The sequence below is a fragment of the Chenopodium album genome, chromosome 19 (assembly GCF_948465745.1).
Source record: "Chenopodium album chromosome 19, dcCheAlbu1.1, whole genome shotgun sequence".
Classification (NCBI taxonomy): domain Eukaryota; kingdom Viridiplantae; phylum Streptophyta; class Magnoliopsida; order Caryophyllales; family Amaranthaceae; genus Chenopodium; species Chenopodium album.
The window spans coordinates 6656303-6683825 of NC_137852.1; the positions used below are offsets into that span (position 1 = coordinate 6656303).

Consider the following 27523-nt stretch of genomic DNA (forward strand, 5'->3'; position numbering starts at 1 on the left):
TTAGTCAGTATATGTACCTAAGAAATTATAGTTATCCTATAATATGGAGTAGTAAAGAACGGGGAGGTAAGGGTTCCTCTGCTTGTGACGTCAAAGTCACAAAGTGAGTTTTCACCAATTTCACCAAGCTTATTAGGTTAATTAGACAAAGTATATGACGCTGATAAAATTTGATCGAATTTTAAATAATAAAAAATTCACAAATTCTTATATGTGGCTTGTCATATTGTGTGACCAACTGTTATGGGGGTTTACTTCATTACTGTTATAGGGGTTATTCAATCAATATTACAGTCAGGGGTTACTTCGTGAATCGTTAGTGTTATAGAGGTTATTCGGTCAATGAAATAGGTCACTCACTCAGTATTAAAGGGATTACTCGATCAATGTTATAGAAATTACGTAGTATTTTGTTATTTTACAAGCGGCTACACAACGTGGCTAGCCGCACACAAGACAATAAAATTTATTAATCAACTAATTAACGGTCCATAATTGTAATCGGGCCCGGGTAGTGTCGTTGTTGGGCCTTTGACAGAAGAGCATTGGACTCTTTCCATTTCTCACATCGACCGCCAAAACAATTCCCCGCATTCCAAATATCTTTAAAAAAAAAATGAAATGAAAATTAAAAAACAAAAAGAAATATTGGGTTTGAAAAAATAGAAAAATTCAGGAAGAAGAGAAGAGAAGAGAAGAAACGGAAACCTAACCTGAATGGTGAAAGCTGAATAACATTATCTTCTTCCTCAATTCATTCCTCTTTCAATCTGTTCTTCCTTGATTATCGACATGTCCAATAGGTATAATAATTGAACTTTCTGTTTATTATTAATTTGTATTTCTATGTAATAATGATTTTATCATGTTTATTTGTAATCTTTCAATTGATTAATTGAGCTGCCTCTTGAATCTTGATATTGAGCTTCATTGATTTTTGATCAATCTTATTCTAATTTTTGTTTTTATGATTCGAATTGAAATTAGAATTGGAATTCATATTGCTTAATCAATTAATTTGATGTTGTTTTTCGTTATATATCAATCTTTTTCTTTTACATTTATTGTTTATTGGTAATATGATTTTATATACTTGTTTGATTTTGATTTCAGTTTTATTAATCCATTAGGCTTATTTCTGCAAATTCATTAAGATTAAGATATTTTTCGATTTTTGGATTTTCCCCTTGCTCAATAGCTACGGTGCCTTTCTCTCTAAATTTGTTGTTTACTGTTGTTCTACGACTTTTTAATGGTTTTTTACTTGAATTTTACTTCCTCTCTCCCTGTATCGCTCTTATGCTAACTCATTAAAAACTTCAGACATTACGCTCGCTTGCTGATTTCAGTTTTTATTATTGCTCTTATGCTGCATTGATTGTCTGTTTCCTTTTCGTTGTGATTACATTATGGCGCTATTGATCATCGTTAGGCTAGTTCCGGTTCTTGTGTTATTAATGCTAACATAACTATCACTTATTATAGGCTTATCTGCAAGTTCTTTAAGCATGGAGCATGTCTAAAAGGGGAGCATTGTGAATATGCGCATGATTGGAACGCTCCTGCAAACAATGTAACTGATTCTTACCACACTTCATTTTATATGTATGTTAACTTCTTATCCATTTTCTTTCCTACAGCATTTGCTTGCTCACTCTTGTTGTGCTTGCTTGTAGATATGCACTTTTTATCAGAGAGGAGCTTGTGCTTATGGAAACCGTTGTAGATATGACCATGTTAAAGTTTCTCAACTTCAGTCATCTGCTTCATCGTCATCAACTGCCTACTCTGGAACAGAAACCCCTGAAATAACTACGAGTGGGATGGCTCCAGTCAGTCCAGTCTCCATAATTCAACCAGCACTGTCACCTTCGAACAGACAATTCCTTCCTCCCCACAAAGCAGCATGGAGTCAACAGTCTGATATCTCTGGTACTGTGGAAGATGATTTGATTCCTCAACCTAGGAGTAATAGACCGGCTGATCAAGTTATTTGTTCATTTGCTGCTGCTGGAAACTGCCCCAAGGGTGAGAAGTGTCCTCATATTCACGGGGAATTGTGCCCTACTTGTGGAAAACACTGCCTGCATCCTCATAGGCCTAAAGAGAGGGAGGAACATTTTCAAACCTGTGAGAAAATGCAGAAACACCTTGAAGCACTGAAACGCAGTCAAGAGATAGAGTGCAGTGTGTGCTTAGAACGTGTGCTCGCCAAGACAGCAGCCTCTGAACGAAAGTTTGGTTTGCTATCAGAATGTGACCACCCATTTTGTATAACTTGCATCAGATTTTGGCGTAACAGCTCACCAACCTCTGGAATGGATGTTAATTCCACATTGAGGGCTTGTCCTATATGTCGCAAACTTTCGTATTTTGTCATTCCAAGTGTGCTTTGGTATTTTTCGAAAGAGGAGAAAGATGAAATTGTTGACAGTTACATGGCCAAGCTTAAGTGAGTATTTTCTTCTGATTTCTCGTTAATTCTTGTTCGTGTTTATTCAAAATATGATGGCATCTAGAGTTGGAGCCAGTAGAGGTGAGTTTCTCTGGTAAATTTTGGCCTTTGCATCTAAACAAGATATACTTCATGCTCTGTCTGGTTGCTGCAATTCTTACTTCTTTTTCTGAGGTTTGAGTTTTGGGGGGTTCTTCTCTTGGTCCATTTTTTAAAGGTCATTTTATGAATGATCAAGACGTAATGAGTTATAACTAGATTGGTATATTGATGGTGGTGGAATTTATAAGTGCCCATAATTCTCCCTGTCTCTACAGGACTTCTGGGATAGCTGTGTCAACTACACATGTAATGGGAATTAAACTCATTCTGTGTTAGAAGAGATCTAGTTCTAGCAACCCGATGGAGAGAAAGGGGCCAGAAATGGGCAGTAGCAATTTTTACTACCTCTGTCTCTTTTGATTGTTCTTGTTTACTTTTTGGGTGTATTAAAATGTCGTTTCTGTTTAGAACCTTCTCTTAAATATCCCTATATTACCCTTGCAATTTGAGAAAACTACATATATTCAATACCCTTCTTTTTTTTTTTATATTTTTTTAATTTAAATTCCATTTCTCAATTACCGCCATAGGTAATTAATACCCAATTTTTACCAATACTCAATTATTACTCTTTTACATTTTCATCCTCCAAAACAAAATGTTCCAATTTCTTAATCTGCTTGAAAATCTAAAAGAGATTGCCTTTAAGAGAAAAGAGATTAAGGGAGAAATCCACAAAATTACCAATTAATGCCAAGGGTTTACCAAATAATAACCTCCACTCTTCTAAATCTAATGTTTCATAATCATCTTCTTGAATTATATCATCACAACAACTATTACTCAATATTGATTTGGATCCACTTTTATGTCTCCCTTTCTCTAAAACTTCCATAAATCCCTAATTCTAGTTTTTTTTGGCCGTATGGTTATATATATATACCTCCATCCCCGCCGTTCATCTCTTCTTCCTGATGATCTGATCTTCTTCTTCTTCTTTCTTTTTTCTTTTTTGAAAAAAAAATGATATACTTCATAATTGATTATATCTAAATATAATTAGTAGTGTATATGCATATATATGTATATTACACGAGGAGGGTCCCTTACATTGCACGCATTGGATTGGCAAGGGAGTGAGGTGAAGATAGTAAAAAGGCTTCCATGGAGTCAATGCTGAAACCCTTTGAGGCGAATCTCTAAGGTATAGAAAATCTTAAAATGGATTCCCAACATAAGACTAGATCCTGTATACATGGAGGCACTCCTTCCTTGGTTCCATTGCCTGAGTTCAAGGTTAGTACCTAGTAGTTGGTTATTTAGTAGCAAACTGGCATTCATGTCATCGTTATTCTAGCATGTCCCAGGTACCCTTACCCTTCCAGAACGCCTCAAACTTTGTAAACTTCTTTTCTTATCTCGTCTACTGAAAACCTGACTTTGAGATGCGCTTTTGCCTCTGCATTCTTTTATTGTCTCAATCATATTACTCTGTGATTCAAAAAGTAAGTAGTAAGACGCCTTCGTGCATTGCAGGATCCCCCTTAAATTAAGGAACAAAGAGTTGCTCTTCCACTCAGCAAGCATCGTAGTTTATTAACCTTGAACATCCAAGTTAATCAGGATACTCTAATAGTCTAGTTCTCTGTTTATGAAATTATCCTTATTCGGTAAACAAACAAAAAGGCATAGGAAATTCAATGTATGAAAGGACATAATAAGTAAACAAGATAGGTAAAAGAAGATAAGAATGGTGGTCACATGGATTATTTTTCCTGCTCAAAAATTGATATCTAATGTATCTGGGCTTGGTACAGTATTGCATCTGAATTTAGCTGATATCATTGCGTTCTGGATGCAATTATATGCACATGTTCCCTTTTTGTGTTCTTTCTTGACATTGTGTATATTTGTTGATTCCTACAGCCTTGCCGTTTTTATTTTTTTTTTACTTTTTATCTTTTTATGTCTTCCCTAGCAGCTTTGTCCTCTGGTATCATTTTCTGGCTTTTAGTCTTACAATCTTACCTTATGTTTTTCTATTTGAATTTCAGGTCCATTGATTGCAAGTACTTTGACTTCGGCAGTGGTTCATGCCCTTTCGGAACTAGTTGTTTTTACAAGGTATGAACAACCATCAATTGTCCTTGCAAGTTTATTAATTTAGGCTTTGGAACCTAATAATGCGGCGGTTACTTTGGAATTTGGAGGTCATTTTTGTTGTTTTTTTTTTTTTACTTTAATTGACCTCATCTCGCGTGATGGTCAACGCATTATTTTATCGCTCTCTTAAGTAACACCCTCCCTTTTCTGCGTCATTTTGGGAGAACAAGTTTTGTTCAGTGGGGATGGTGGGTTGCTCACCATTGCTTCTTTGAATTGGAGGGTAAAATAGTTATTTATAATTGATTTTTTGTCTGCTTCCTTTCTGCTGTTTATGATGTCATTTTGGTCAGAGGAATTCTCAATGATGTAGTAAATCTTTTTCATCTTTTACGTAACTTTAAACAAAGTTTAGCTCGGGTATGTTAGAAGCTTTTGCATCTAAACAAATTCTCTTCTCTGCAACGTTAGTAGCTTTTCCATCTTATGCTTTCCATTAGTTGCTCTCAACTTGCGAGTTAGGCACCTTGTTGTGTACCAACACATGGTCTGAGAGGCTTTATTTTGGAAAAGAAATTTAAATATGTATTAGTAAATGTGGTATGAAAACTTGGAAGATGATAATGACCATAAGGCAGATCTAGTAATGTGTCTTTGCCAGTGTATATATTTAATATGCTTATTGTAAACTCTTGTATCAATCCAGTGATAGGACCATAAGAAGAAGCTAAATTAGACAACATTGGTGAGTAATAGAATAATGTGTCATTGCCAATGTATATATCTAAGTGTACCTAGAAATGCTGGAATTAGGTACAACCACACCCAAGTTTTGGATGTCTCATTCACTTTCTACATTATTATATTCATTAAATCCACTTTATAAACATGTATTTTGTGGTGCATGCGGAAGGGAAGAATGTAAACAATGACATTTACAATATTTGCCTCTTACAATTGTAGAGTGGATGACTTTTTGACCAAAGAAAATTATTCTGTGATTATGATGATAACGGTTTTCCTTAACTAAAGAAAAGACCATCATAAACATTTCTAATACCTGGTAGACCCTTTTATGTCATCACAGTTGGATATGATGCCATATTGATGGCTGATGACTTCAAAATTTTACTAATTCACCAGATCCAAAATCCACTTGAAGCAGCAGCATAAATAGTTTACTTGGATTTGTTCAAGCTAAGTGTCCTGAAAATTCAGCAGCTGTCTTCATAGTTTATTGTTTAGGTCTATGGCTGAAAGAAGTTTTAGGTTTACTGCTTTATTTACTGGTAGTATACGGTTATTGTTTCCATGTTGGAGAAACAATTATTGTCAGGAGACTCAGGACAATATTTTGCCATTTACTTGAACCTGAATAACTCAGTGCTATCAATATGAGATATGACCGTTTTTATTATTCTATCTTCTTCTTTGATGCTCTAAAACTTAAGTGGCCAAGTTCTTATCCCCCCCCCCCCCCCCCCTCTCTCTCTCTCTCTCTCGGATTTTTATTCTGTCACAGTATTCAGTATTTGATCCATATATGTTTTTCTGCTTGCTTTATTAGCTATGCATGAGAGTATATTATGATTTCTTCATCATGGTTCTTGGCTAATTGATGATAAGAGCCTGACTGGGAGAGCATTGAAAATTTTATACGTCTGAAAACAATTGTCTCTTTGGATTCTGAGGATTGTCAGAACTCATAAACCATGACAGCCAGCTTGGACAATGATCTTGAGTCCTCCTTATTGGTACTTTGAATAGTCCTGATTAAGCTTTTGTCTGGTGATTAGGCCTAACCAAGACATCAAATTTTTGAGCAAAATCTCTTATTTGTCTCAGTTGGCTTTGCAAATGAGTTTGCCATCCTTCTTTCTCCTTTCTGGTTCTCTTAAAACAAAATCCAAGTCTGTTTTGGTGTCTTTTTATGTGTATGTGAGAATAGAGAATACCTTTTTATATGAGTATGACACTAGGTATTTTAGCATGGTATGTATCATTTGCCAAATTAATTTTTATGAATGATTTTATGGCGAGTATTGGAATTTTTTTTTTTTTTTTTAGAGTTAAAGATAGGTCTCTGAACTAGCTAACCTTTAACCCAGTTATTTTTAAAGAGCAGCGTTGTTTGGATTCTAGATAACCCGGTTTTTTTTCCCTCTTCTTTCAGCATTCATATCGCGATGGCAGTCTTGAGGAAGTTGTGTTACGTCATCTAGGGACTGCCGATGGTGAAACTGTGATACCTAAAAATATTAGGTTACGAGCTTTCCCTCCTTGAATATTGATTTGAAATTTTGCCTGTTGTATAGCTAACTTCGATTTAAATGATTTCAGCCTTGCGGACTTCCTCAGAAATTTGCATATAAGCTGAACCAAGTTTATGAAAGTTTCCAGTGTGAGTGCTATTTTTGGACTTCATATAATTACCTAATTGTTAATGCAAGAGTTACTGGACTATGATGTATGCACAATCCAGTAGACTGGCACCCTTCAAATCTCTACATGCCTCGCAATAACCTTTGAGAAACTAAGTTGCCATTAACATATAAAACTCTTCTTGTAGAGGGAAAAACTGAGGGCAACTCTGGATATGCAGTACTTAGGTGTGCTGTCTGAAAGAATTAAGGATTATAGTGCATGGTAACTAGTACTTTGCCATTATATTCCTTTTACCATTTAATCACTTTCTTAAAGTGTCTGTTCATCACGCACAGAGCCACAGACAATAAATTTTTTGAAAGAACCTTCCTGACATTATCATTACTGCAGTAGGATTTGACCTTCAAATTTGAGATTGCAGCCATCCCATGGAGGGTTGTGGCATTTAGGGGAAGGAGTTTGATGTTGATGGCTAAAGAAAATCCACACCTGCCTCACATTATATTTGCAAACAATTCCTGACATGATCATTGTTTCTTAACAATGTGCACTATGCCACTATTTTCTGTCAGTGTATTTTGATTGGATAGGATGGGAACTTGAAGTTGTCAACCAACACAAACTGTCTTTCTTTCTTGTCAATATCAGCTAACACCTAAGTGTTCTCTACAAACAAACACATCCTAGTGGTATTTCTTGATCCGTGAAGCTGTGTTCTGAAGGGTGGGAGGCGTCATAGATTTGTAGTTGGAAACGTGCATGTCAAATTTTGATTTCTGGGTGTGGAGAAGAGAATATTTTAGCTTGTGGTTATTTCAGCTTCAATTGGGGAATGTAGGTTAGCCATTAAAGGTATTGAGTTCTTGCCATGGTCTGGAAGTTGATGCTCTAGCTGGAGGAAAAGATGACTATTGAAGGAATGGTTTGGTGCTTATAAGTATGACCACTTATACGGTTATTTGTTTAGAAAGATGATTTTAGCTTGTGTTATTTTCAACCTCCTTGCATTGGGGGTTTAGAAAGATGATTTTAGCTTGTGTTATTTGATTATTTTGGGAATTTGTCTTAATGCTGTGAGTTGATTGTGGTGCTTAACAAATCTTTCTTTCTGCTTTCAGGTTTGTATGAATCTTAAGGAAACATGTAAATTCTGGAATCTCTGAATCATAATATCAGATTCCAGTGCATCTGAAGGTAAATGTATTTCTCATATCATAATATACAATTTAGCTTTCTCTATATTATAATCTGAGCAATACCTACTCATTTGGCACAAAATGTTGGTATCCAAATTGCTGCCTCGTGACTGGTATACTTTCTACCTCCATGAATTGACTGGCTAAACAATTTTTTAGCGCCTCCTTATCCTCAACAAAAGATTTCTTTTGTGCCCTGATATAAATATCTTTGGCTATGACTTATGAGTGTAAACTATAAAAAGTTGAAAACAGTCCAGGTTATTTTATTTTGACCACATGAATAACCAACGAATCGAACTTTTGAGAACATAGGTGTTCCCTCATTTACTAGCTTTTGCACAAAGTTTTAGGAGAATAATAGGTAGGGTGTATAGGTAGGGACAGGCAGGGTGGTTTATTGGAGAATTAAATAGTATAGGATGTAAAGTGCGAGAAATAATAAAGAGTGTAGAAGTGAGGACCAAGGGGAGAGATATAAGTAAGGACCAAATGAGAGAGAATTCAAATAAAACAGTGTATTATGTTTTTATAAAGGGAATTGTGTCGCTTAAAAATAACAGAGTTTTATTATTTTGCACGTCATTTTCTCTTGATGACATTTCTGGTCTGGGCCTAGCTAGTTTTCGTACTTGCATTCTCATTTAATGTGATTATCACCTAGATCAACCATGCAGAAAAGTACCACAGCTTCTAGTTCCTTTATGTTTCTTAGTAATGGCATTTGAACCTCGAGTGGATATCAGATTTGTTGATGTATTTCTAATTTTTTAATATGTAATGCATTATATATGATAGTTAAAAGATTTGCCTTCTTCCTTTTATTATTTTTTTTTTTCCCTTTGCCTTCTTCCTTCCTAAATCCCTATCATTCTCTTGCATACATTGTCACATTGCTGATTCTTGTATATTGGGCGAAAAATTGTGACAGGATCGACCTCAGGCATGATAAACTGTATTGAAATTTTACACAAATTACATAAAGATCATACTTCTACAGGCCCCAATGGGTGGCCTATCATAAAGTTTCCATCTGCAAAGAATAATGCGAATGTAAGGTTGTTGTAATACAAGTTTCAGTAAACATTATTTTTGTACATTATTTTTGCCAATCACGGTCCCATTTGCTGCAAGCTGTTTTGGTTTCAGTTGTGAAATGAAAGTGTGATGTTGGATATTTATTATGTTTGGGACCGGAAATGTCTTAATCTTTGTAACAGTTTTGCCATAACAATTTTACCTTCAGGTGAACAATTAGAAACGTGATTGTTGTATTGAAGGAAGCCATTCTTTTAATTAGCATAACTTGAGAAATTATATGATCTATTTTTGTGTGAAAACTTAATAATATTATTATTGTGAGTTTTTGTTATCATGCCCATATCTGAAGATTTACGTAAAATGCTGGGACTTTGGTTTTTTGAAAACAATGGTTGTTGGTTGAGGGGGTTAGCAAACCTCAAACTAATAATTAGTTAACAACCACATTAACTGCCACCTTATGAAGTACTAAGAGTGATGATTTTTTTTTTTTTTTTGAAAGAACTGAGAGTGATGATTTAATGTGTTATTGTCCAATTTATCATTATATTTATTCGCAGTATTTCTTAATTCTAAAATTAAAGTTTTTCCTACATTATTGTAAAGTCTTGCTATTAATAGTACTACCTCCGTTTCATATTATTTGCAACGATTTGACATAAAGTAGAGAGGAAAAATGTCTAATCGTTGCAAATAATATAAAACGGAGGTAATATAAGGTATAAGTCAGGATATTTAGTTCCTGCTTCCAAGTCCAATACCTTTGGTTCCATCAAAATTCTCTCAAGTATAACAATGTCCATATGATTACATTCTCCCTTGTAAATAAATAAACAATATTGTCGAAGTGGAGAATGTGAATAAGGTAACTAAGAGGGTATTGCAATATAATTAAACTTTGTTCTCTTTACCTTATTTATTTGAACACATTTTATTTTATGAATTTAATCATTTTAAATGAACTAAAATTAATTATAATAAATCACTATCATATTTCTTTTTTAAAGTTACTGATTTTTATTGAACTGAAATTATTTTTACTAAACTAAAATAATTATTACTGGATATTATTAATTTTAAGGCGAAGAGAACAAAGTACATAACGACATTGATTTATAGAAAAGAAAAATTAACACTCAAGAACGGAACAATATAGCCTAGCCAATGGGTTGAATCCTCACCAACTCAAGTTTTAAAGAAAGCTTTGATCAGGGGATAGTTTTTGACTTTCTTTAGTTTAACAATAAGGCTTTCTTTTTACAATAAACGATGCTGGACAATGGAATACATACAGTACAACGCCATAACTTGAACTCTTAACGCTCTTGACAAGCAAGTAAAGGACAGCCAGCCTCACTGGGCAAAAACACGAAGCCCTTGAGTGAAGATAGAATGGAAGTCATCCATAATGAAGTTAGATAAAGTCAACCCTATCTCAATTCCACTTTTCATGTCTCTGCTCTGAGTAAGAGAGATGGCTCTGGTTTCATCAATTGAAATTTCCTCTATCTTCTTTGGCTTCCCCCACCCAAAATCCGTCTCATACAGGTTCACCTTGGGCGACCCAACCACATGAATATGATCTTCAGACTCAATTAATGTCTGCCATTCAGATATCCACCTCTCAGCTCCTCCTAAAACATCACTGTCCAACATCTTCACGGTTTGCCCAATTGCATCAGCAGCTGCCAACATGCCCTCACCTTCCATCAGTAACTCCTCCCTCATTGCTACTGCCCGTCCAAACCCGACACAGTTACCAAAATACTTAGCAGATACCTGATAGGGTAAACGGGTAATACCACCTGCAATGAATCCAAAGTACATCGGACCCTTTGCTTTGGCTTTAGTAACAAAACTGTTTTGGACCTGGGCTCTTAAGAAACAGGTCCACACAAAGGCACACGTGACGACATAGGGTGACAAGAGAACAGGATACGATCTGTTGAGCTTGTCACACTGAGCTTGTAACCATCGTTTAGCATTAGCTATATCAGCAGAACCCATGACAAATGTGGACCGGAGTGAGACATGAGCAGCAGCAGGAGGAGGTAGCATCTTCATGGACATGGTTCGGTTGGACTCCAAGCCCAACCACTGCTCCAACATTATGGACTGAAGTCCATTAGTATCGAGAATCACAGACCTGTCAAAGGAGGCAGGGTTGGTTGGGGCAAGTGAAAAATCTAGATGACCAAACTTGGAGAAAGAAGCCCAAGTGTAAAAGAAGCTACTGAAGGTTCTTTGATCACAAAGCACAGGATGAGAAGCAAAACCAATGGAGAAACCAGGAGAAGGTGTGGGAAAGAATGTGATCTGAATGGCTAATAAAGGAACTGGGGAAGCAATGATAGTGGAGGCTGCAATTGTTGGCAAAGAGGGAACCAACTGTTGAAAGATATGAGCAGCCCTGTAGGCATAGCTGCTTAAATCATTAAAATCAGCATCACACAGAGCAACAGTCAAACCAACTGAATCTGATTTCCCATTCTCTGTCAAGAAAACTAGATTATCTGGGAGAGTATGTGCAGTCGTGAGTTTACTGGCAAAGGGAAAGAAATATTGCAAGGCGGACGAGAGGGAGTGTTTGAGTCTGGGGAGGATGTTAGAACTGAATTCCAAAAAAGAAACAGGTACAGGTGCAAGTTGAAAGAAAAAGAGAGGTTGGAGTGGAGGATATTGAAGCCAAGGAATGTCAAAGAAAGTCAGAGGGAGAGAATATGAATGTGGAGTTGTGGTGGCAGGTGGGGGGGAAACATAGGATGACTCAATTATTTGGACTGCACTACTACCACCAACACCATTTAATAAAGACGAAGGAGCCATTACCATATACAATATTGTGTTGCTGCTAGTGTACAGCCTCCAGTCCCTCCTTAGTCGTTATACGACACACGCTGGCTGGTAAAAGTAATCCAGCCGGCAATCAGAGCAGTTTAACAAGAGCAACTGATCTGAAGCCTCCACCTCAGAATGGGAGGGAGGCAAGCATCAAACAAGAACCAATTATAGCAGCAACAATTTGTATTACATAGGCCTACACTGCTTTAGTGGGGTATTCAACTCTAAGAAATCACAAAATTAGACATGTTTTAAACACGCGAGTTTTGCATGATACTCTCTAGAGATAGCTAGGGAAATTTTGATTTTGATCATTGAAAACAAAATTAAAGGGTAGTAGGGTACCTAGCCATATTAAATTAAATTGAGTAAAGGATGTGATTGGAATATTATTTATACCCTAGCGATGTAATGATAACGAAAACTTATAGATTATAGTAATATTATTGATATTGAATCAACAACTTTTTATGGAGCAGTCTTATTGAGTCCTTTACATGATGACATCCTCATAACTTATTTATATCATGGCTTCCACTAAATGCCAAATACACGAATAGGACATGAGTGTATAATAATATACCTGCTAGAAGCTCATCTTGCTCGGCTCAATAATTTGGCAATTTTTTTTTATCAACTTCTAGATACCCAAGCTACGTCAAATATTACTAACTTTGTAGTATTGAATCCTACCAAATTAACCCAATGCTATCTTTACCAAGTTCGGTACACGATAAGATATGGAGTAAAATAAATAAGCACACATGCTATCTTTTCAATGCCTATACATCAACTGGAAGTTAATTGATCACATAATAAGGAAAGCATCAAAGCATAAAATAAAACGACATTGTTAGAAATGGGAATTGATCCACAAGAATTCTTCATTAGAAAACCGATGTGTAATTAATGTAACAACGAAAAGATAGATAGTTTGAAACAAAGACTAGTATTGTTGAAGTAATCAAATATTATTTAAAAGCGAATAGATAAAAGAGAAGGACAAACCAGCAAGACACAAGTAAGAAATAGCACGAAGACGAACAAAGAAGAGACGAAGTTGCTTGGAAATTTGCATAGTACTAGTCAATATCTGAAGACGCCCAATTTGCTCCATCTTCTGAAAGAAATGCATGGATTTCAGCGATTGCCTTAACATAAACGCCATCGAAAAAGGAAACCCGAAAGCCAGAGCACTCATCACAAACAACTGAGCTGAGGAATTAGCCGTAGTAGCAGTAGCAGCAGCAGCAGCATTGGTATAACAGTAGCAATAGTATGTACCAATGCCTAAATGAGCTAGACCTAACAAAGCAAGAATTCCGCTAACATTGTACATGGTTTTGAGTAGAGATTGTGTCACTTCCCTGCATTCGTTTGCGAGAGGCGATTCATCCTTTTCCACTGTTGGACCTTCAATCTCCTGATGCTTCGGCTCCGAGCTAGGGTTAGGGTTAGGGTTTGGAGTCGATTCAGATGAGTAGTGAAATCGTTGATTGAGAATTGCTATTTTCGGCGATTTGTCAAAGTTGAAATCAACATTGAGATTGAGATGATGATGATGGTGGTGATGAAGCAGGTTCTGGTGCTGCAATTGCGCCATTGTAGTTCCGATTGGAAGGCATGGATTTCGAAAGTGATTAGCGATTGAGGTTGTGGTGGTGGAGTGGAGTGGTGACGCGTAATGACGACAGTGCCGGAGAGATGAATTGTTGTTCAGGAAGAGGGAACTGAGATTGCGAGTCTGAGCTATTAAGCTTCTTCTGCTCATTTTTTGTGATGAAAATCAACAGAGATGAGAGGAGAATCGCAGAGGATCGGAATTTTTTTTTTTTTTTTTTTTTTTTAATTTACACGATAAGGTCACTCCTATTACAGGATACCTAGCTAGCAATGCCCTTATAGGGGGTAGATTTGTCACTGGTAAGGATCGAACCTCGGAGACACCTTGAGCTTCCTCAAAATGCTCAGGGATTATATTTCACTTACCTACTCTACATTTTTTACCCCTCGCGGTTTGACGGTAAGGGGATCCCTCTTACCATGAGTGCATGACTAAACTGAAGGTTTTATTTTGGGTTTTTGAATTGGATATAATAAGGACATTTTGGATCAGATTTACATCAAAATTAAAATATGTTATATTATTGTGTTCACAAAAATTGAAATCTAAATCGGACATTTTTTGAGTCAATCGAATCAAGTTTTGACACCTCTACTTGACTGAGCAAACTACAAATGCATTACCAATTTGCTAGGATTGACTTGTACTTTTAGTCACCAAATCGGCTTTTATCTTTGAGCGACTCATGAGCTCAGTAGCCACAGCCGTTGAAGCCAAAATATCCAATATGTATAATTAAGATTATAAAAGACCTCCTTTGTAGTAAAAAAAAAAAAAAAAAAAAGGATTATAAAAGAGCATAATACCGAAGAAATGATTTTTTTTTTTTTTTTTGACAAGATAACCAATAAATGATCAAAGATAATAAAAAATACTGTAACTGTACAATGCAATACTTTTCTAATCAAATAGTCTTCAGAAAGTTCTTGTTCCAAAAATAGTTTCGTACCTTACAAAAAAAAAAAAGGTTCCTTAAATAGATAAAATGGCTGGCTATGAAGCCATTCTTCCATCCACTCTTTCCCACATCATGTTAGTCTCAATTCTCTCAAACAAGGAGCCAAAACTTTCATGAAGTAACGATAAAAGGGATCCAAAAACTTCTCATTTCATCCATGATCCTACCCTCTCCCCTCTTTGCTTGTAAAATTACTTTGTACTATTCAGTACAATCAACAAAAAAACAAACCAATTTACTCACTCATATGTATCCACCTCAACAACCTGCAAAGTTGTGCACAATCATTTACCTGGCTCTTCAACGTCTTCCTTTCTCTTTACCGACAAAAACATCTTTTTCTCAATTTTTTTTTTTATTTTTTTGGTTATTAATACTAATAGAATTGAAGTTTCTCCTTTAACCCAAACAGTCACCCCGCTAAACAGGTTGAATATGTAAACCAGGATCTAAGTTCCACAAAAAAAGACTAAATGTAGTAATTAATTACAGCCCGCCAGGATTTCCATCTGACTTGGCTTCAGTACGGATATAGGTGAGGCCACGCCCTGCAGTTACATTTCCAGAAACTGAAGCCACACTCTCCACTGAGGTTTGGTGGGTATCCCGCTTCCACTGCATACTCCTCATACCTGGTTTAACAGGCGGCCGTGCTCTATATGCACCAGGAAAAACCCTTGGAAAGGGAGCTTGTGCAAATCTAGGAACAGCAAATGGAGAACCACGAGTAGTACGAGGCCACATCATCACAGGGTTGGCTTCTTGCTGCACAGAGCTTTTCTTCATAACCTGAATAGGCATATTTACTTTTAGAGCATGTACAATAGTAATAGAGTAAAATTTAATGGTAGATTTTGCTTCCAGATACACATGCATAACAATTGGCAAAATAACAGAAAATTGTCAGCAAATCATAGTAAATCTATCCGTCCCTCCAAAAAAAAAAAAAAAAAAAAAAAAAAAAAAAAAAAAAAAAAAAAAAAATCATATCCACACCACTTATTTTGCAACAAGATTCTAGGTTTTGATGATTCCATCAAACTCACAGGCAAGGAATAAATTTGAAATACATAAGGCTGTTAGAAACATCTAATCAAGGCCCCTGAATTAAGAGAGCAGGGAAACACAAGGACAACAAAAGTGTGGCTGGGTAACCGGTAACATCACAAAAAACAAGTATCAACTTTAAAAAATGACTTTTTTAAAAAGTAACAGAAAATGACTACATGAAACAGTACTTTCTAACTATAATTTAAACTAATACATTGAAAATTAGAGGGAAAGGGCGACCCCCATCCATCAACAGCACCACCAAATTGCTACTGAACCTCAACACTTATAAAATACAGTGCCAACACATTTCCCCTATCCTACCAATGAAAATTAGGAGACTTTTCTTTTTTATCATAAGAAGAAACCAGCAGATTTATCTTCAAGACCTCACGATATAAATTTGAACCTGGCTTCTAAACCAAGTGCCTAATTTTCACACCTCATCGGCACAACTTACTATGCGTAGATCTGACACTCCACGAGCAAACCAAGACAAAACACATTCATCTAATCACTGTCACTCATATTTAATTATGAACCAGTATCTAAGCTCGATAAATTTTTTTGAGTTTAAAGCAATTGGTCTTCCTCCAAACTTCTACTCTGATTCTCTGAATCAACCTGCAAAATTAGAAATCCCCTCACCTGAATTTCACTCGTCCAATCTTACCTTATTAGCCTTAAACTTATCTTACTAAGGTAGTGTTTTCTTCACCTGAATTTTACTCATCTTATTGTATCTTATTAGCCCTAAACTTATCTTAAATGAACATACTAGTCCTTATTGTATCATATCTGAACTTATGAACCTTTAAACTTCACCTACCTTATTGAACCTTATCAGACCTCATTAGAACTTATAATTGGCAATATCTTATTAGCTCTGAACCTATTTTATCCTATCTAGACTTATCAGCCTCTACACCCATTCCTTTTCTAAAATTTCTAACCAGGACGACTAAAATAAGTGAGGGAAAAAAATGTGAGAACTCTTTGTAGGCAAGGACTCATCATACTCAGCAAAAAGATGACAAAATTTTGCAAGTGGAAAAGAGGACTACCGCCCATCTGAAGTCATGAACTGCTCCCATCAATAGTCAAGTTATAGAAATGATGACATAACCACAGTATCACACCAACCCCTTAAGACTACACTCTTACTCTAACATCATGGTACTTCGTTACCAAACAGCACTGGATTTGTGGGAACCTACCTCCCTCTCTCCTCTCATCTTAACAAAGAACACTGGATTTATCACGCGCGCGCGGGGGGGGGGGGGGGGGGGGGGGAAGAAGCACCCCCTACCTCCTAAGCCTCTATACTCGTTCACTCATCTTAACAGTAGTCAACGATATTATCACTAGTCAATGATGTAATCATCCTTGAAAACGAAGTATGTTATCCTATAACTGCAATAGGAAGGTTAAAAACTCCTGAAAAATATATTAGAGGTGACAACTTAGTAGCTAAGACATTTAAGGTCATGAAATTAAGTAAATATGGTATGTCGTATGCATAAGTAGCAATTATTCATAAGGTTCATTTCTGATCGTTATTTTTTTTTGGGGGGGGGGGGGTGAAATACCACTACTGCCAAAAGAATCAACAAATTTTAATCTCCTAATTGAACATTTTAGAAGTGCTGTGTTATATCTTCTGTCACTCCATATAATTCGAAATATATTCAGCTCTACACAGAAGAGTAGAAAACCTATACAGACAGATGTATAACCAAACAACTTGCCTTGATGATACGCGACATGAAGGATGTCCCATCCAATGCCAAAGCATTATCTGCCGCTTCTTTTCGCATGAACTCCACATAAGCTGACCTGCTTCAGCAACGCGGATTAAACTACTTGTGATAAGCCAAAAAAAGTGTTCAATTATATATAAAATCAACTAAACAAGCACGCATCCTCACCCTTTTGGATGTCCTGTCGCAGCATCAGTTAAAATTATCACCTTCAACACTTCTCCAAACTTGTTGAAATGCCGAGACAGTGTGTCCTTGGTAGCAGCAAAATGAACCTAATGAAGCATCATTTAAGAAATCAAACATGTACAAATTTTCCGATCCAAAAAGTGTTGCTGTACCACCGCTAGTTGCATAAAACTTACATTATTGACATAAATCGTACGTGAATCAGCATCTTCCAATGGAAGACCAGTCGAATACGGCCCTGATAGTGGAAAATTGTCAGGCAAAATGTAACTACATTTATTCAACAAAGAAGACAGAAATGAGTCATATCTCAGACAAGAAAAGTAGAAAACAAACCAGGAGCAGTTGACCCCACAGTATTCTGGTTTTCTTTTTGGGTGTCTGCAGCAGGTGAACCCTGATATCAATGAAATTGCAGCTTATAAATTCCAACTAGTCAAGATAAAAGCAAATGAGCACAGAAAATAACTAGGATACACACAAAAAAAAAAAAAAAAAAAAAAAAGGAATTGTTACATTTCCATAAACAGTCACTGAGTTGCTATTTTCCTTCATTAATCGAACATTTGAATTGCCAGCTCCAGTGTCAATCTCCTGTGTGGACTTTAGAGTCTCTACTCCTGGTTTCTCTCGTGCTGCTTGGTAATGGTGTGGTTTCCAAGTATTTACATTCACTGAGATATTCACAATTTTATGCTTGGTATTAGCCGCAGAAGCTGGTAATTCTTGATCTTTTCTTTGTGATTGACGTGTCATTCCCTCAGTATTTTGGGCAACACTATAATGCACCCTCAATGAATCATCACGTTTAGCAGAAGTGCCGGTTTCAGAGACATCAGCTCCTCTAGCACCAACAACATTGACATCATCATATCCTTCATTATCAGATGCAGAATCAGATGCCAGGCCGGTGCTGCTGTCCATCATGGATGCATTCACATTGTGTTGTTGAATGTTATCTCTTGTTTGAAGATACCTTTGACGTGAATTGTTGTGGATATCAAAATCATCATATTCATCATCTTGGACAACAGGTTCTTTGAAAAATGATACTTGATCAGAGCTTCCATCACCACGACTCAGTCTGTCGAATACATTTCCAGTTCTTACCCTTTTGACATCATAGGATGCATCTTCAACAGCTTTAATTGCAGTTGACATAGAGCTTTGTAACCTTGTCAATGACTGTAGTCTCTTATGATTAACTTCCTCTGTCAAATTCCCAGTGGGCGTAGAGACCACAGAGCGTAGTCGCTTCCGTGCTGGCTCTGACACAGAGTTGGAGGATCTTGTAGTTGCAACTGCTTCTCTAACAGCAGACTGAAGTAGCCTTCTGGGTGCAGCAATAGTTGCTCGAGGTAATTCTCTCTGACCAAAATGAATAACTGCATCAGGAGAAGTAGAGAAACATAAAGCATAGTGCAGGCCTTCTCTAACAGTTAGTGCTATAACGAAACCCATCCATGGCGCAGACCAGAGACATTGCTCAAGCAAAATCCATAATAAGCACAACAAATACATGATACAAGCAGACACCCTCCAAACAATTCTTTTTTTACAAAAAATAGCTCATTGGAATTTCAGTTCAGCTTACAAGTTTCAACTACAAGGATATTATGAAATTCTCCAGTTCTCTAAAATCTAAACTCAATAAAAACACCCAGCACCAAGATTAAAATGCCTATACAGCAAGTAAAAACAGAGTATGACTAAGAGAAAAAAGGAGGAAAAACATTAACACAAACAACATTAATCACCAACCTTTGGCCGAGGATGTTCATCAGGACGATTTCTTTTCCTATGCACAGTACGTTGCGGTGAAACAGATTGCCTGGTATGCAAAGCACTGGAATAGGTTTTCTCTTCATTCTGCATATTATTGGTAACATAGCTTCGGATAAGAGGAGGTTGAAGGTTATCTGTCACAAGTGATTTCCAATCCCTATTGTGCCGGCTTCTAGAAGTCTTGCTAGACTTTCCTCTATCAGATTCTGAGACTGGGTGACTGGAATCATCTTTACTAGGCTGCTCAACCAATTCAGGTTTAGCTTTTGCCACCTCATCTGAACAAGATTGATGAGATCCTACATACTGGTCCAAGTAAGTGGCAAGATGGTCCCAAAGCCTGCATAAGAAGGGAAAATCAATCATTATATAGGTTGAATTAATTCTGCTGGTATCTTCAACATACAGTTTATAAAAGTACAGCAACATTACCATGTAACAAAAGAATCACTCTTATCGCCCAGAAAAACATCCAGGTCCTCCTTAACTTCCTCCTTGCGCCGGCCATTTCCCAATAGAACAATGACATATTTCTGTAAATCCAAGCAAGCACATATAACAGTGAAAAAACAAATTGGGGAATGTCCCATTTACTACACTACAAATTAAAGTAAGTCATATATAGTTTGCAAGTACGGGTTACATGGTTCAGAGAGTACTTGTCAAGTGAAAAAGCAAACTAAACCAAGACATATGCTAAAGAAATTCTTTGACTTAGGCATGTAAAGGGTCTAGAGTCCAAAGAATATAAAAGGTCTGGTGATGCAACATCCAATACCTACACTACCTAACAAATTCCCGAAAATTTCAATTCAGTGTAATCATAAAATCATAACTCAATCCGGAAATGGATAGACACCTATGTTTTCACTTGCAAAGACGATCAATGGTCGTTTGCAATCGGGTTTTGTACCATTCATTCTAACAGTGGTCAATTACAAAGGGGTTCAGTACAATTCATTCTAACAATGGCCAATTGCAAAAGGGTTCAGTACCATTCATTCTAACAACACCGAGATCACAACAAGCAATCATAATAATCTTTTGAGTTGACGACGTAACCTAACACTAGTACACAAATTGCAGAGACAAAGCAATTCAAAAAATTAATCAAAGATCCGAAAAAAGTTCATAATTCAATCAAATACAATTCATACCACGAGAGTATCATCAACATCATCACCCATGTATTCCTTCAAAGTATCCGCCAATTGGTCCGCCAATTTAACAGCTCCTTCTTCGCTAAAAGCAACCCTAAATGTGCGTTCCCCGTCACCTTCCATTATAAAACCCTAGTTGATTATTCTTTGCAGATATCTAAGAGAAGAAGCCAAAACCCTAGAAATTCCAAATAACAATCAACGGAGAAATTCCCGATAATTCATCCAAAAACAAATCTCCCAGAATCAATCAGTTTTTGAATAATTAGAGTTTCCGCTAAGATAGGTACTTCGTAGGTTGAATTGTGAGAAGAGCCAAAGTTTCGAGCAAGGAATTCAACGGTTGAAGAAGAACGAACCCATTAACATGGGATGGGATACCTCCAGAAAGTCTGGAAGAGCGAGGAAGCTTTTGCCTCCTTGTTGTGGTTGAGGTTGTGGTGGTGTAACTTGTGAGAAGAATAATGCTGGATTTAGGTAATTTAGCGGGCGACGTTGCTCCTCTAAAAACAACAATGTTCATAAAGGGGTATATGTGTCAATTGAACTTACAACTTTACATTGAGTATAACGAGTACGGTCAAATTTTAAACCGAAATCGTTTAACGGCTCGAAATCAACCGACCCAAATGAGAATTGAACAGATAAATAATCGTAACCGAAAATCGACCCGAACTATATTTTAGTAAACCCGAAATCGAATCGATCCGAATAATGTTAAACAGTATAAGAATCGAATCCGATAACAAACTGAACCAACTATTTCTAAACAAAACTGAAATAAAAACGAATCGAAAAACAACTAAATTGTTTTTAACCCGTATAATAGTAATTGAGCGGGTAGGTGTTAAGGTGTATGACAAAATAACGTTCACAAAGTTATCGTTAAGTGAGAGTGAAGGATAGGCTAAAGTGGTCAAAGCTACCCTCCCTCTTCCAAACGATCTTAGAATGAATTCTCATCACTTGCCTTGTGGCTCTCTTAACACCAAAAAACAAAGTTATTGTTAAATGAGGTGTTTGATGCAATAACCTTCACAAAATTATTTTATTTTTTTTACTAAAATATGAACAATCCGAATGAAATTAAGGCTGCTGTGCTTGTGAAATATGGAGTTGTGATGATTTTGTCGATCTAAGGTATGTTAAATACTTGCAGAAATTTAAATCAATCATCCTCTAATTTTTAATACATAAGTTACTCTGAAAGCTAAGCCACCAGGCCTCTAACCTTTGACAAGTTTTTGATCACCAACTACAACTACTGCTTTCGAGTCAATAGTTAAGTGCTTAGTTGTCGTATTTATGCACTTCTTCAGCGATTACATGTAGTTGCACCTAGACCTAGCAAGACTACCTCATATCCAATTATCCCACATAAAGTATCCAATCCAAGATCAAGCTAGACCCAAAACGACTAACATTATGTTTAAGCTTTAAGCGAGTGCAACTTCCAATTTTCAATCAACTTCAATCACTAAAAATCATTGAACTCTTGCAATAAAAGGCAATAGTAATTTAAAAAAAAAAAAATCAATTTTAATTAGTACGAATACGTTTTATTCATTAAAAAATTTATCTTAATCAACGAAAACAATTTCACTTCAATAAGATCAGGTGAGTTGAATGAGCCTAAGTGAGAATACTATTAGAACACAGCAAGTAGATATCAATAAACACCATTGAAGTGTAGACACCATTGAGCTAAAATTACAAATTTACAAATCATTGGTGTTGATTCATTTGAACCTTGATACCTTATTTTCCATTATACTCTGAAACTTGTCCAAAATGAATCAACTCAAAAAAAAAAAACTAGGCTATAATCTTGATAACATATGAAAATACTTCGTACAATAAAATAAAATGTGCTACAAAAACAGAATATAGAGATTGACCAACCCCATCCTCTTCTAAAATTGACCTGATTCGAAACTAACAGTTTGTGGGATATGCTGTGGAGTATGTGGACCGGGTCTAGCTAACCAAAGCACAGCCCAGGGCCTTTAACTAGATTAAGTGCTATAGAAATTTGTTAAGGTGCTGGATATAATAGAATTCAAACAGATTCGAGTATGACAGTGGCTAAGCAAAAATATCTTCTGTGATAAATGGATTTTCACTGTTGATACAGGCATCAGAAGAACATTGGAACTGCTCATAGTTAAGCTGTCTCGCAGCTTCATAAACAGCAATGCCTACACTGACAGAAAGATTTAAACATCTGACATAGGTATCCAACATAGGAATTTTAATGGTTGCACCTCCATATGCTTCACTTCTGCAGTCATCAAGCGCATCAGGGGGTAGCCCACTAGTTTCTGATCCAAACACAAGCCAATCACCTGGTCTATATGTAAAGTCCTGCATAAACAGAGACCAAAGCTTTAATGATGCCATAAAATTTTAGTAGAAAGCCCAGAAATTGGAAGAATGTTGGCATTTGAGGGATAGTATCTCCACATATTGAACCCATATGCCTTCTAGAGCTACTTCCAGACACAAGTTTATTAATTTATTTTAATAAGCTACTTACAAGAAAATGATTTGGGTAAAAGTAGCAGTCCTAAAACTTAAAAATGAAGTAGTCCAAAACGTAAGCTTTTTGGTCAAAGCATTTAAGTGCTAAGTTTAATCAAGAAAGATTTCTGAGGGCAAAGTTTCAACGACTAGAACATGTAAAAGCTTCAACAGCTTGAAATAGAGACCAAATGATTTTGTTTGGTCTTGGTTTCAGCCTGTACAATCAATAAACCACATGATAGTTTCAGCCTGTACATTATTAACCTTTTATTCACACTCAGGACCAAACATCAAGTGAAGATCGAGGGAAAGCTTGGTAGTGACTTTCCCAATCCAAAGGCCACACCCAAGATCTAATTTCTACCTCATCACAGACAGCCATCGGATGGCTGAGGCGGATGTGTTTAAGAAACATGTGCACTGCTGTACTGCTGTGGCATACCCAAGCAATCAAACCTTACCCACCAAGAAACTATACGAGAGTATACCAAGTTAAACCAAAGAATAGAATATACAAAAGCTCCAAATATGATAGTAACTAAAAGGTTATAAGAATGCATTGTTCAAAGTTTACATGTAAGTACTGCTTTCAAAAGAGATCATTTATTCAGATAAATCTAGCATGATCAAGAAAAGAAACTAATAAACTATACGAGTTTATTATAATACTTACTGAATGTATTGCAGTCCCCCTCTTAGTGAAAGCCAGTAACCGTTTCTCTCCATCCTGCATTGATCAGGTACAGCCATGAAAAAGAAACAAGAAAACGGGAGAAATAGATAAGGAAATAAATGGAAAGCATAATTCTTACTTGAAGTGAGAAATAGTTTCGAAACTCAGCCCAGGAAGGATGCACTTTGACAACTACATAGCTTATGCTACAGTTAAGGGTACGTTACCAAGTGTATACACCTATTATAATGAAAGCATAGCTCCACCAAGTATCATATATTGTGGAAATCTTAGATCAATATGGTGTTAAAGCATCTAGCTCCACTCAATAATCAGGACTAGAAATTTGTGATATGCAAGTATACAAAAGATGAGTATTGTGAACTAGCGTGGATACGGCCAATAATCCAGTCCAGCACGCTTGACTTTGGCATCATCTATTTTAAATCCCAATGGCTGTAGCACAAAATGAAATTGATCATTATATAAAAACAAATTAGCGCAACCACCTGTAATTAACCAAAAAGCTCACCTCGACAAGGTGTAGTTTAACACCTGATGCAGCACAAGTTCTGGCGATGCACCCGGTATTACCAGGAATCTACAAGCCAAACACAAAATTTTAGAGATAAATACCCTACTCAGTTAAGGTTGATTGCAGATAATAAAGAGAGGGTCATAATGTGAAGCAAGCTTTGAGGTTCTGTATCTGACTATCAACTGTAATATAAGTTAAGATCAGAGTTTTGAACTCCACATATCATTGCTCAGGCTGATAACCAAAAGACATTCAGCATGCTACTCCACGAAATAAAATACTAAATCTGACTAATTATGAAATTGTTTGGATTAAAATGCATGAATCACATGCATAGCCAGCTCACTGAAAAAAACTGTATTCCGAAGTTAATTACAAGAGCTAAAGATAACAAGTACATAGTACAAATTAGATTTAGCCATCCTTGGAGTAGACACACATTTGAGGCTTAGACTAAGGGTGTGTTTGGTTTGATGTAAAACATTTTCACGAAAAATGGTTTCCTTATTTTCCCCAATTTCCTTTGTTTGGTTCATGAAGGGGTGAAAAACAATTTTCCCAATAATGGAATATTACACTCTCAATGCTAGAAAACATTTTCCTTTACAAAACAAAGGAAGCTTGATCTTCCTCCCTCCTCCTTACCTTATTAGTTTCTTCACATCCATCCTCACTTTTCCACTCCTATTTTTAATTTCTCTAGAACTTTTTCTTGTAAGGAACCAAACAAAGAAAACTAATTTGCAATTGTACCTTTCCTTGAAAATGTTGTACATGAAACCAAAAATGAAATATACAATTTCCCTAGCGTTGTTCGGGGCCTCCAATTCAGGTTTATTGATTGATGAATGAAATGAATAACCTCCCTACGGAATCTATTGTCAAATTGATAATGCTGTGCGGTTTGGACAGCCAATTACTAAAGCGAAAACTATGAAGAAGATATTAACAATCCTGCATCTCTCCCTCCAGATTCAATTGCCACATTAATTCTTAAATAAAGCAATTTAGACAAGCAATTCCTAAAGCGAAAACTAATATTAATAAATGAATAATCCAACATCTCTCTCCGAAAACAATTGTCACATTAACAATGCGATTTTGACAAACAATTCCTAAAGCGAAATCAACATGAATGAGTTAGGGAGTATAAGATACCTGAGGAGACACCAAAACAACTTGAAGCATATTATTAGAAGGAATCGGTTCCGTTGCCTGAGCAGCTCCATAAGGCAAACCACTTCCAGTAATCTTTTCAGCTGTCAAATTAAAACACAATTCACCATGAATTTGACATTACAATTTACAAAAACATAATATAGAAAGAGAAATATTAGTACATTACCAAGAGTAGAGAGAGGAGAGAATCTGGAAGCAGGTGCAGAAAAGGAGAGAGGCGAAGGAGGGAGGAGAAGGTTGTTGTTGTTGTAGCGAGAACGAGATAGGAAGGAGTATGACGGAGGTTGAAATCGGAAATGGATGATTGATGAGTGGTTGAAGGTTGAGGAAGACGATGATAAGCTGGATTTGCAGAGGATATGGATATGGTTTAGGGCTTTCAAATTCAGCTTTACTACTCCGCTGCTGTCCATTTTTCCTTCTTTTTCTTTCTTCTTCTTCTCTCTCTATCTTAATCCTCACTCCATAATCCCGCGCTGCAGCCTCTGCGGCTCTACCCAATCCATTTTTGTATTCTCGTAATGTTTATTTTTCTCAACCTGGGATGTTGAACTGAACTGAACTAAAATGAAATGATTAGAGCTAAACTAAATTTAATTGAATAGAGCTGAAATGAATATTTTATAAAAGAAGAAAATTAGGAGCTAAATTGAACCGATTGGAGTTGAACTGATCTGAACTGAACTGAAATGAAATTAAGCTAAAGTGAACAGGCCTTTAGTGTATAGATTAAGGGGTTGAAATAAAAATTTATATTCCAACATTTGTTTGTTTTAAGGAAATGAGAAATGAACTCACACAAATCTCACATTTTTATGAAAATTTTAAGGTACAACAGACAAAAAACACGGAAAGAACATGTAGTTGTTTTGTAAAGAACATATAACTGTTTTGTAAAGAAACGTCTGTACTTCCCGCAAAATGTCTATACGATGTAATGTGCCCACGCCTGTAGGAACCACACACTGACATTTCTATTATACTTCGTAATTGAGAGGGACAGAAAATAACTAAATTGTCGTTAATGAGATATGGGAGACAAAGGAGAAAGCTATTAGTAAGGTTAATGATATAAGTTCTTATTTATGTCAACATATTTCCACTCTCATATATCAAACATCTCATCACATTATTTTATATTACCATTCTTATGCCTTAAATACCTAGATTTTCTAACTAATAGACATCATTCTAGCTAGTTTGTTTCATGTTCTCTCAAGTACGTGGTAATAATTTGCTAATAATAGACCTAATTCATCTTAAAAATCCATTATACCTTTCATATGTTCTTTTTATAGGTAAGAAAAATTGTCAAACCTGACCCATGCTAGTAATGAGACAGAATGCTAAAGAGATCACCATCTTCAATGTCTATATTGGAGATTGAATCCTCAACCTAAGATTAAAAGGTTCTTTCTTTACCACTATGCCAACACTTTGAACTGCTTCGTTTCCTTTGTATGTTTTGTTGCCTAAGTAAATTGCCTTCATGAAATGCATTTACTTTCTTCAAATCCAATCTTTTCTATTCCCATAAATTTGTTACTTCTTTAACAATTAAAGTAGAATCAATTACTTTAATATTTCATCCAAGCTAACAATGGATTCACATTGATGGTGGGAACCTAAATAGATTCAATCACTTGCTACTAGGATAATCTTATACTTGTAACAATTAAGATACATACATGATGTATATTACAATTCTTTCAAGATCAACACTCAAACAATTTTGTGAAAAATTGTTGATTTATTTACGAAATGTGTTATGAACGATTAAATTGATATTATATTCATAGAATTAGCTAAAAACCCGAAAAGCCCGTTTTGGCCCGACAAGCCCGCTATTTTTTTTTTTGCGGGTTTGGACACGAGAAATTGTGTAAAGGCCCTGCCTGGCCCGGCCCGATTTTTTATCACCTCTAAGTATAAGTTAAGTGAAAGGATGTGGTGTCCACCTAAAAAGACATTAACACCCCTCTTCACTTATTCGGAGTAATAAGAAGGTTAAGATTTGACCC

The 27523-nt window shown here is 36.1% G+C and overlaps 5 protein-coding genes across 5 annotated transcripts; 1 reads left to right on the top strand and 4 right to left on the bottom strand.

Annotated features, from left to right (window-relative positions):
* The first annotated feature begins 615 nt into the window (after positions 1-615).
* On the top strand, positions 616-9460 carry LOC145595551 (E3 ubiquitin-protein ligase makorin-like). Its single transcript, XM_081651964.1, has 8 exons — positions 616-803; positions 1486-1573; positions 1677-2452; positions 4552-4621; positions 6774-6862; positions 6941-7001; positions 8104-8179; positions 9113-9460. Exons 1-6 carry the CDS (start codon positions 793-795, stop codon positions 6975-6977), a joined length of 1071 nt encoding a protein of 356 aa, XP_081508090.1. The 5' UTR covers positions 616-792; the 3' UTR covers positions 6978-7001; positions 8104-8179; positions 9113-9460.
* Positions 9461-10408: 948 nt separating this feature from the next.
* Positions 10409-12858, bottom strand: LOC145595553 (coumaroyl-CoA:anthocyanidin 3-O-glucoside-6''-O-coumaroyltransferase 2-like). Its single transcript, XM_081651966.1, has one exon. The coding sequence runs from the start codon at positions 12052-12054 to the stop codon at positions 10576-10578; it is 1479 nt and encodes a 492-aa protein (XP_081508092.1). The 5' UTR covers positions 12055-12858; the 3' UTR covers positions 10409-10575.
* A 21-nt stretch (positions 12859-12879) lies between these two features.
* On the bottom strand, positions 12880-13942 carry LOC145595554 (uncharacterized). Its single transcript, XM_081651967.1, has one exon. It carries the CDS (start codon positions 13832-13834, stop codon positions 13028-13030), a length of 807 nt encoding a protein of 268 aa, XP_081508093.1. The 5' UTR covers positions 13835-13942; the 3' UTR covers positions 12880-13027.
* A 617-nt stretch (positions 13943-14559) lies between these two features.
* LOC145595552 (RNA binding (RRM/RBD/RNP motifs) family protein) lies at positions 14560-21075 on the bottom strand. The gene is made up of 9 exons (XM_081651965.1): positions 20587-21075; positions 19862-19962; positions 19406-19769; positions 18161-19012; positions 17981-18041; positions 17821-17882; positions 17624-17730; positions 17444-17531; positions 14560-15434 (listed from the first exon to the last, which is right to left on the bottom strand). The coding sequence occupies exons 1-9, from the start codon at positions 20710-20712 to the stop codon at positions 15132-15134; spliced, it is 2064 nt and encodes a 687-aa protein (XP_081508091.1). The 5' UTR covers positions 20713-21075; the 3' UTR covers positions 14560-15131.
* Positions 21076-22665: 1590 nt separating this feature from the next.
* Positions 22666-25983, bottom strand: LOC145594862 (uncharacterized). The gene is made up of 7 exons (XM_081651206.1): positions 25669-25983; positions 25482-25582; positions 24318-24386; positions 24183-24241; positions 23925-23985; positions 23786-23839; positions 22666-22953 (listed from the first exon to the last, which is right to left on the bottom strand). The coding sequence occupies exons 1-7, from the start codon at positions 25913-25915 to the stop codon at positions 22675-22677; spliced, it is 870 nt and encodes a 289-aa protein (XP_081507332.1). The 5' UTR covers positions 25916-25983; the 3' UTR covers positions 22666-22674.
* Positions 25984-27523: the final 1540 nt, after the last annotated feature.

What these genes read in the sequence shown, in the direction of transcription:
- LOC145595551 (XM_081651964.1), top strand. An exon ending in GAACTAGTTGTTTTTACAAG is followed by an intron (nt 4,622 to 6,773) that starts GTATGAACAACC and finishes CTCTTCTTTCAG; the next exon opens with CATTCATATCGCGATGGCAG. An exon ending in GTGATACCTAAAAATATTAG is followed by an intron (nt 6,863 to 6,940) that starts GTTACGAGCTTT and finishes AAATGATTTCAG; the next exon opens with CCTTGCGGACTTCCTCAGAA.
- LOC145595553 (XM_081651966.1), bottom strand. Translation starts at nt 12,054, where the DNA reads ATGGTAATGGCTCCTTCGTCTTTATTAAATGGTGTTGGTGGTAGTAGT.
- LOC145595554 (XM_081651967.1), bottom strand. Translation starts at nt 13,834, where the DNA reads ATGAGCAGAAGAAGCTTAATAGCTCAGACTCGCAATCTCAGTTCCCTC.
- LOC145595552 (XM_081651965.1), bottom strand. Translation starts at nt 20,712, where the DNA reads ATGGAAGGTGACGGGGAACGCACATTTAGGGTTGCTTTTAGCGAAGAA. An exon ending in ATGAACATCCTCGGCCAAAG is followed by an intron (nt 19,013 to 19,405) that starts GTTGGTGATTAA and finishes CATTTTGGTCAG; the next exon opens with AGAGAATTACCTCGAGCAAC. An exon ending in TGTGGGGTCAACTGCTCCTG is followed by an intron (nt 17,883 to 17,980) that starts GTTTGTTTTCTA and finishes TTCCACTATCAG; the next exon opens with GGCCGTATTCGACTGGTCTT.
- LOC145594862 (XM_081651206.1), bottom strand. Translation starts at nt 25,915, where the DNA reads ATGGACAGCAGCGGAGTAGTAAAGCTGAATTTGAAAGCCCTAAACCAT. An exon ending in TTGTTTTGGTGTCTCCTCAG is followed by an intron (nt 24,387 to 25,481) that starts GTATCTTATACT and finishes TTTGGCTTGTAG; the next exon opens with ATTCCTGGTAATACCGGGTG. An exon ending in TTAAACTACACCTTGTCGAG is followed by an intron (nt 24,242 to 24,317) that starts GTGAGCTTTTTG and finishes TTTGTGCTACAG; the next exon opens with CCATTGGGATTTAAAATAGA.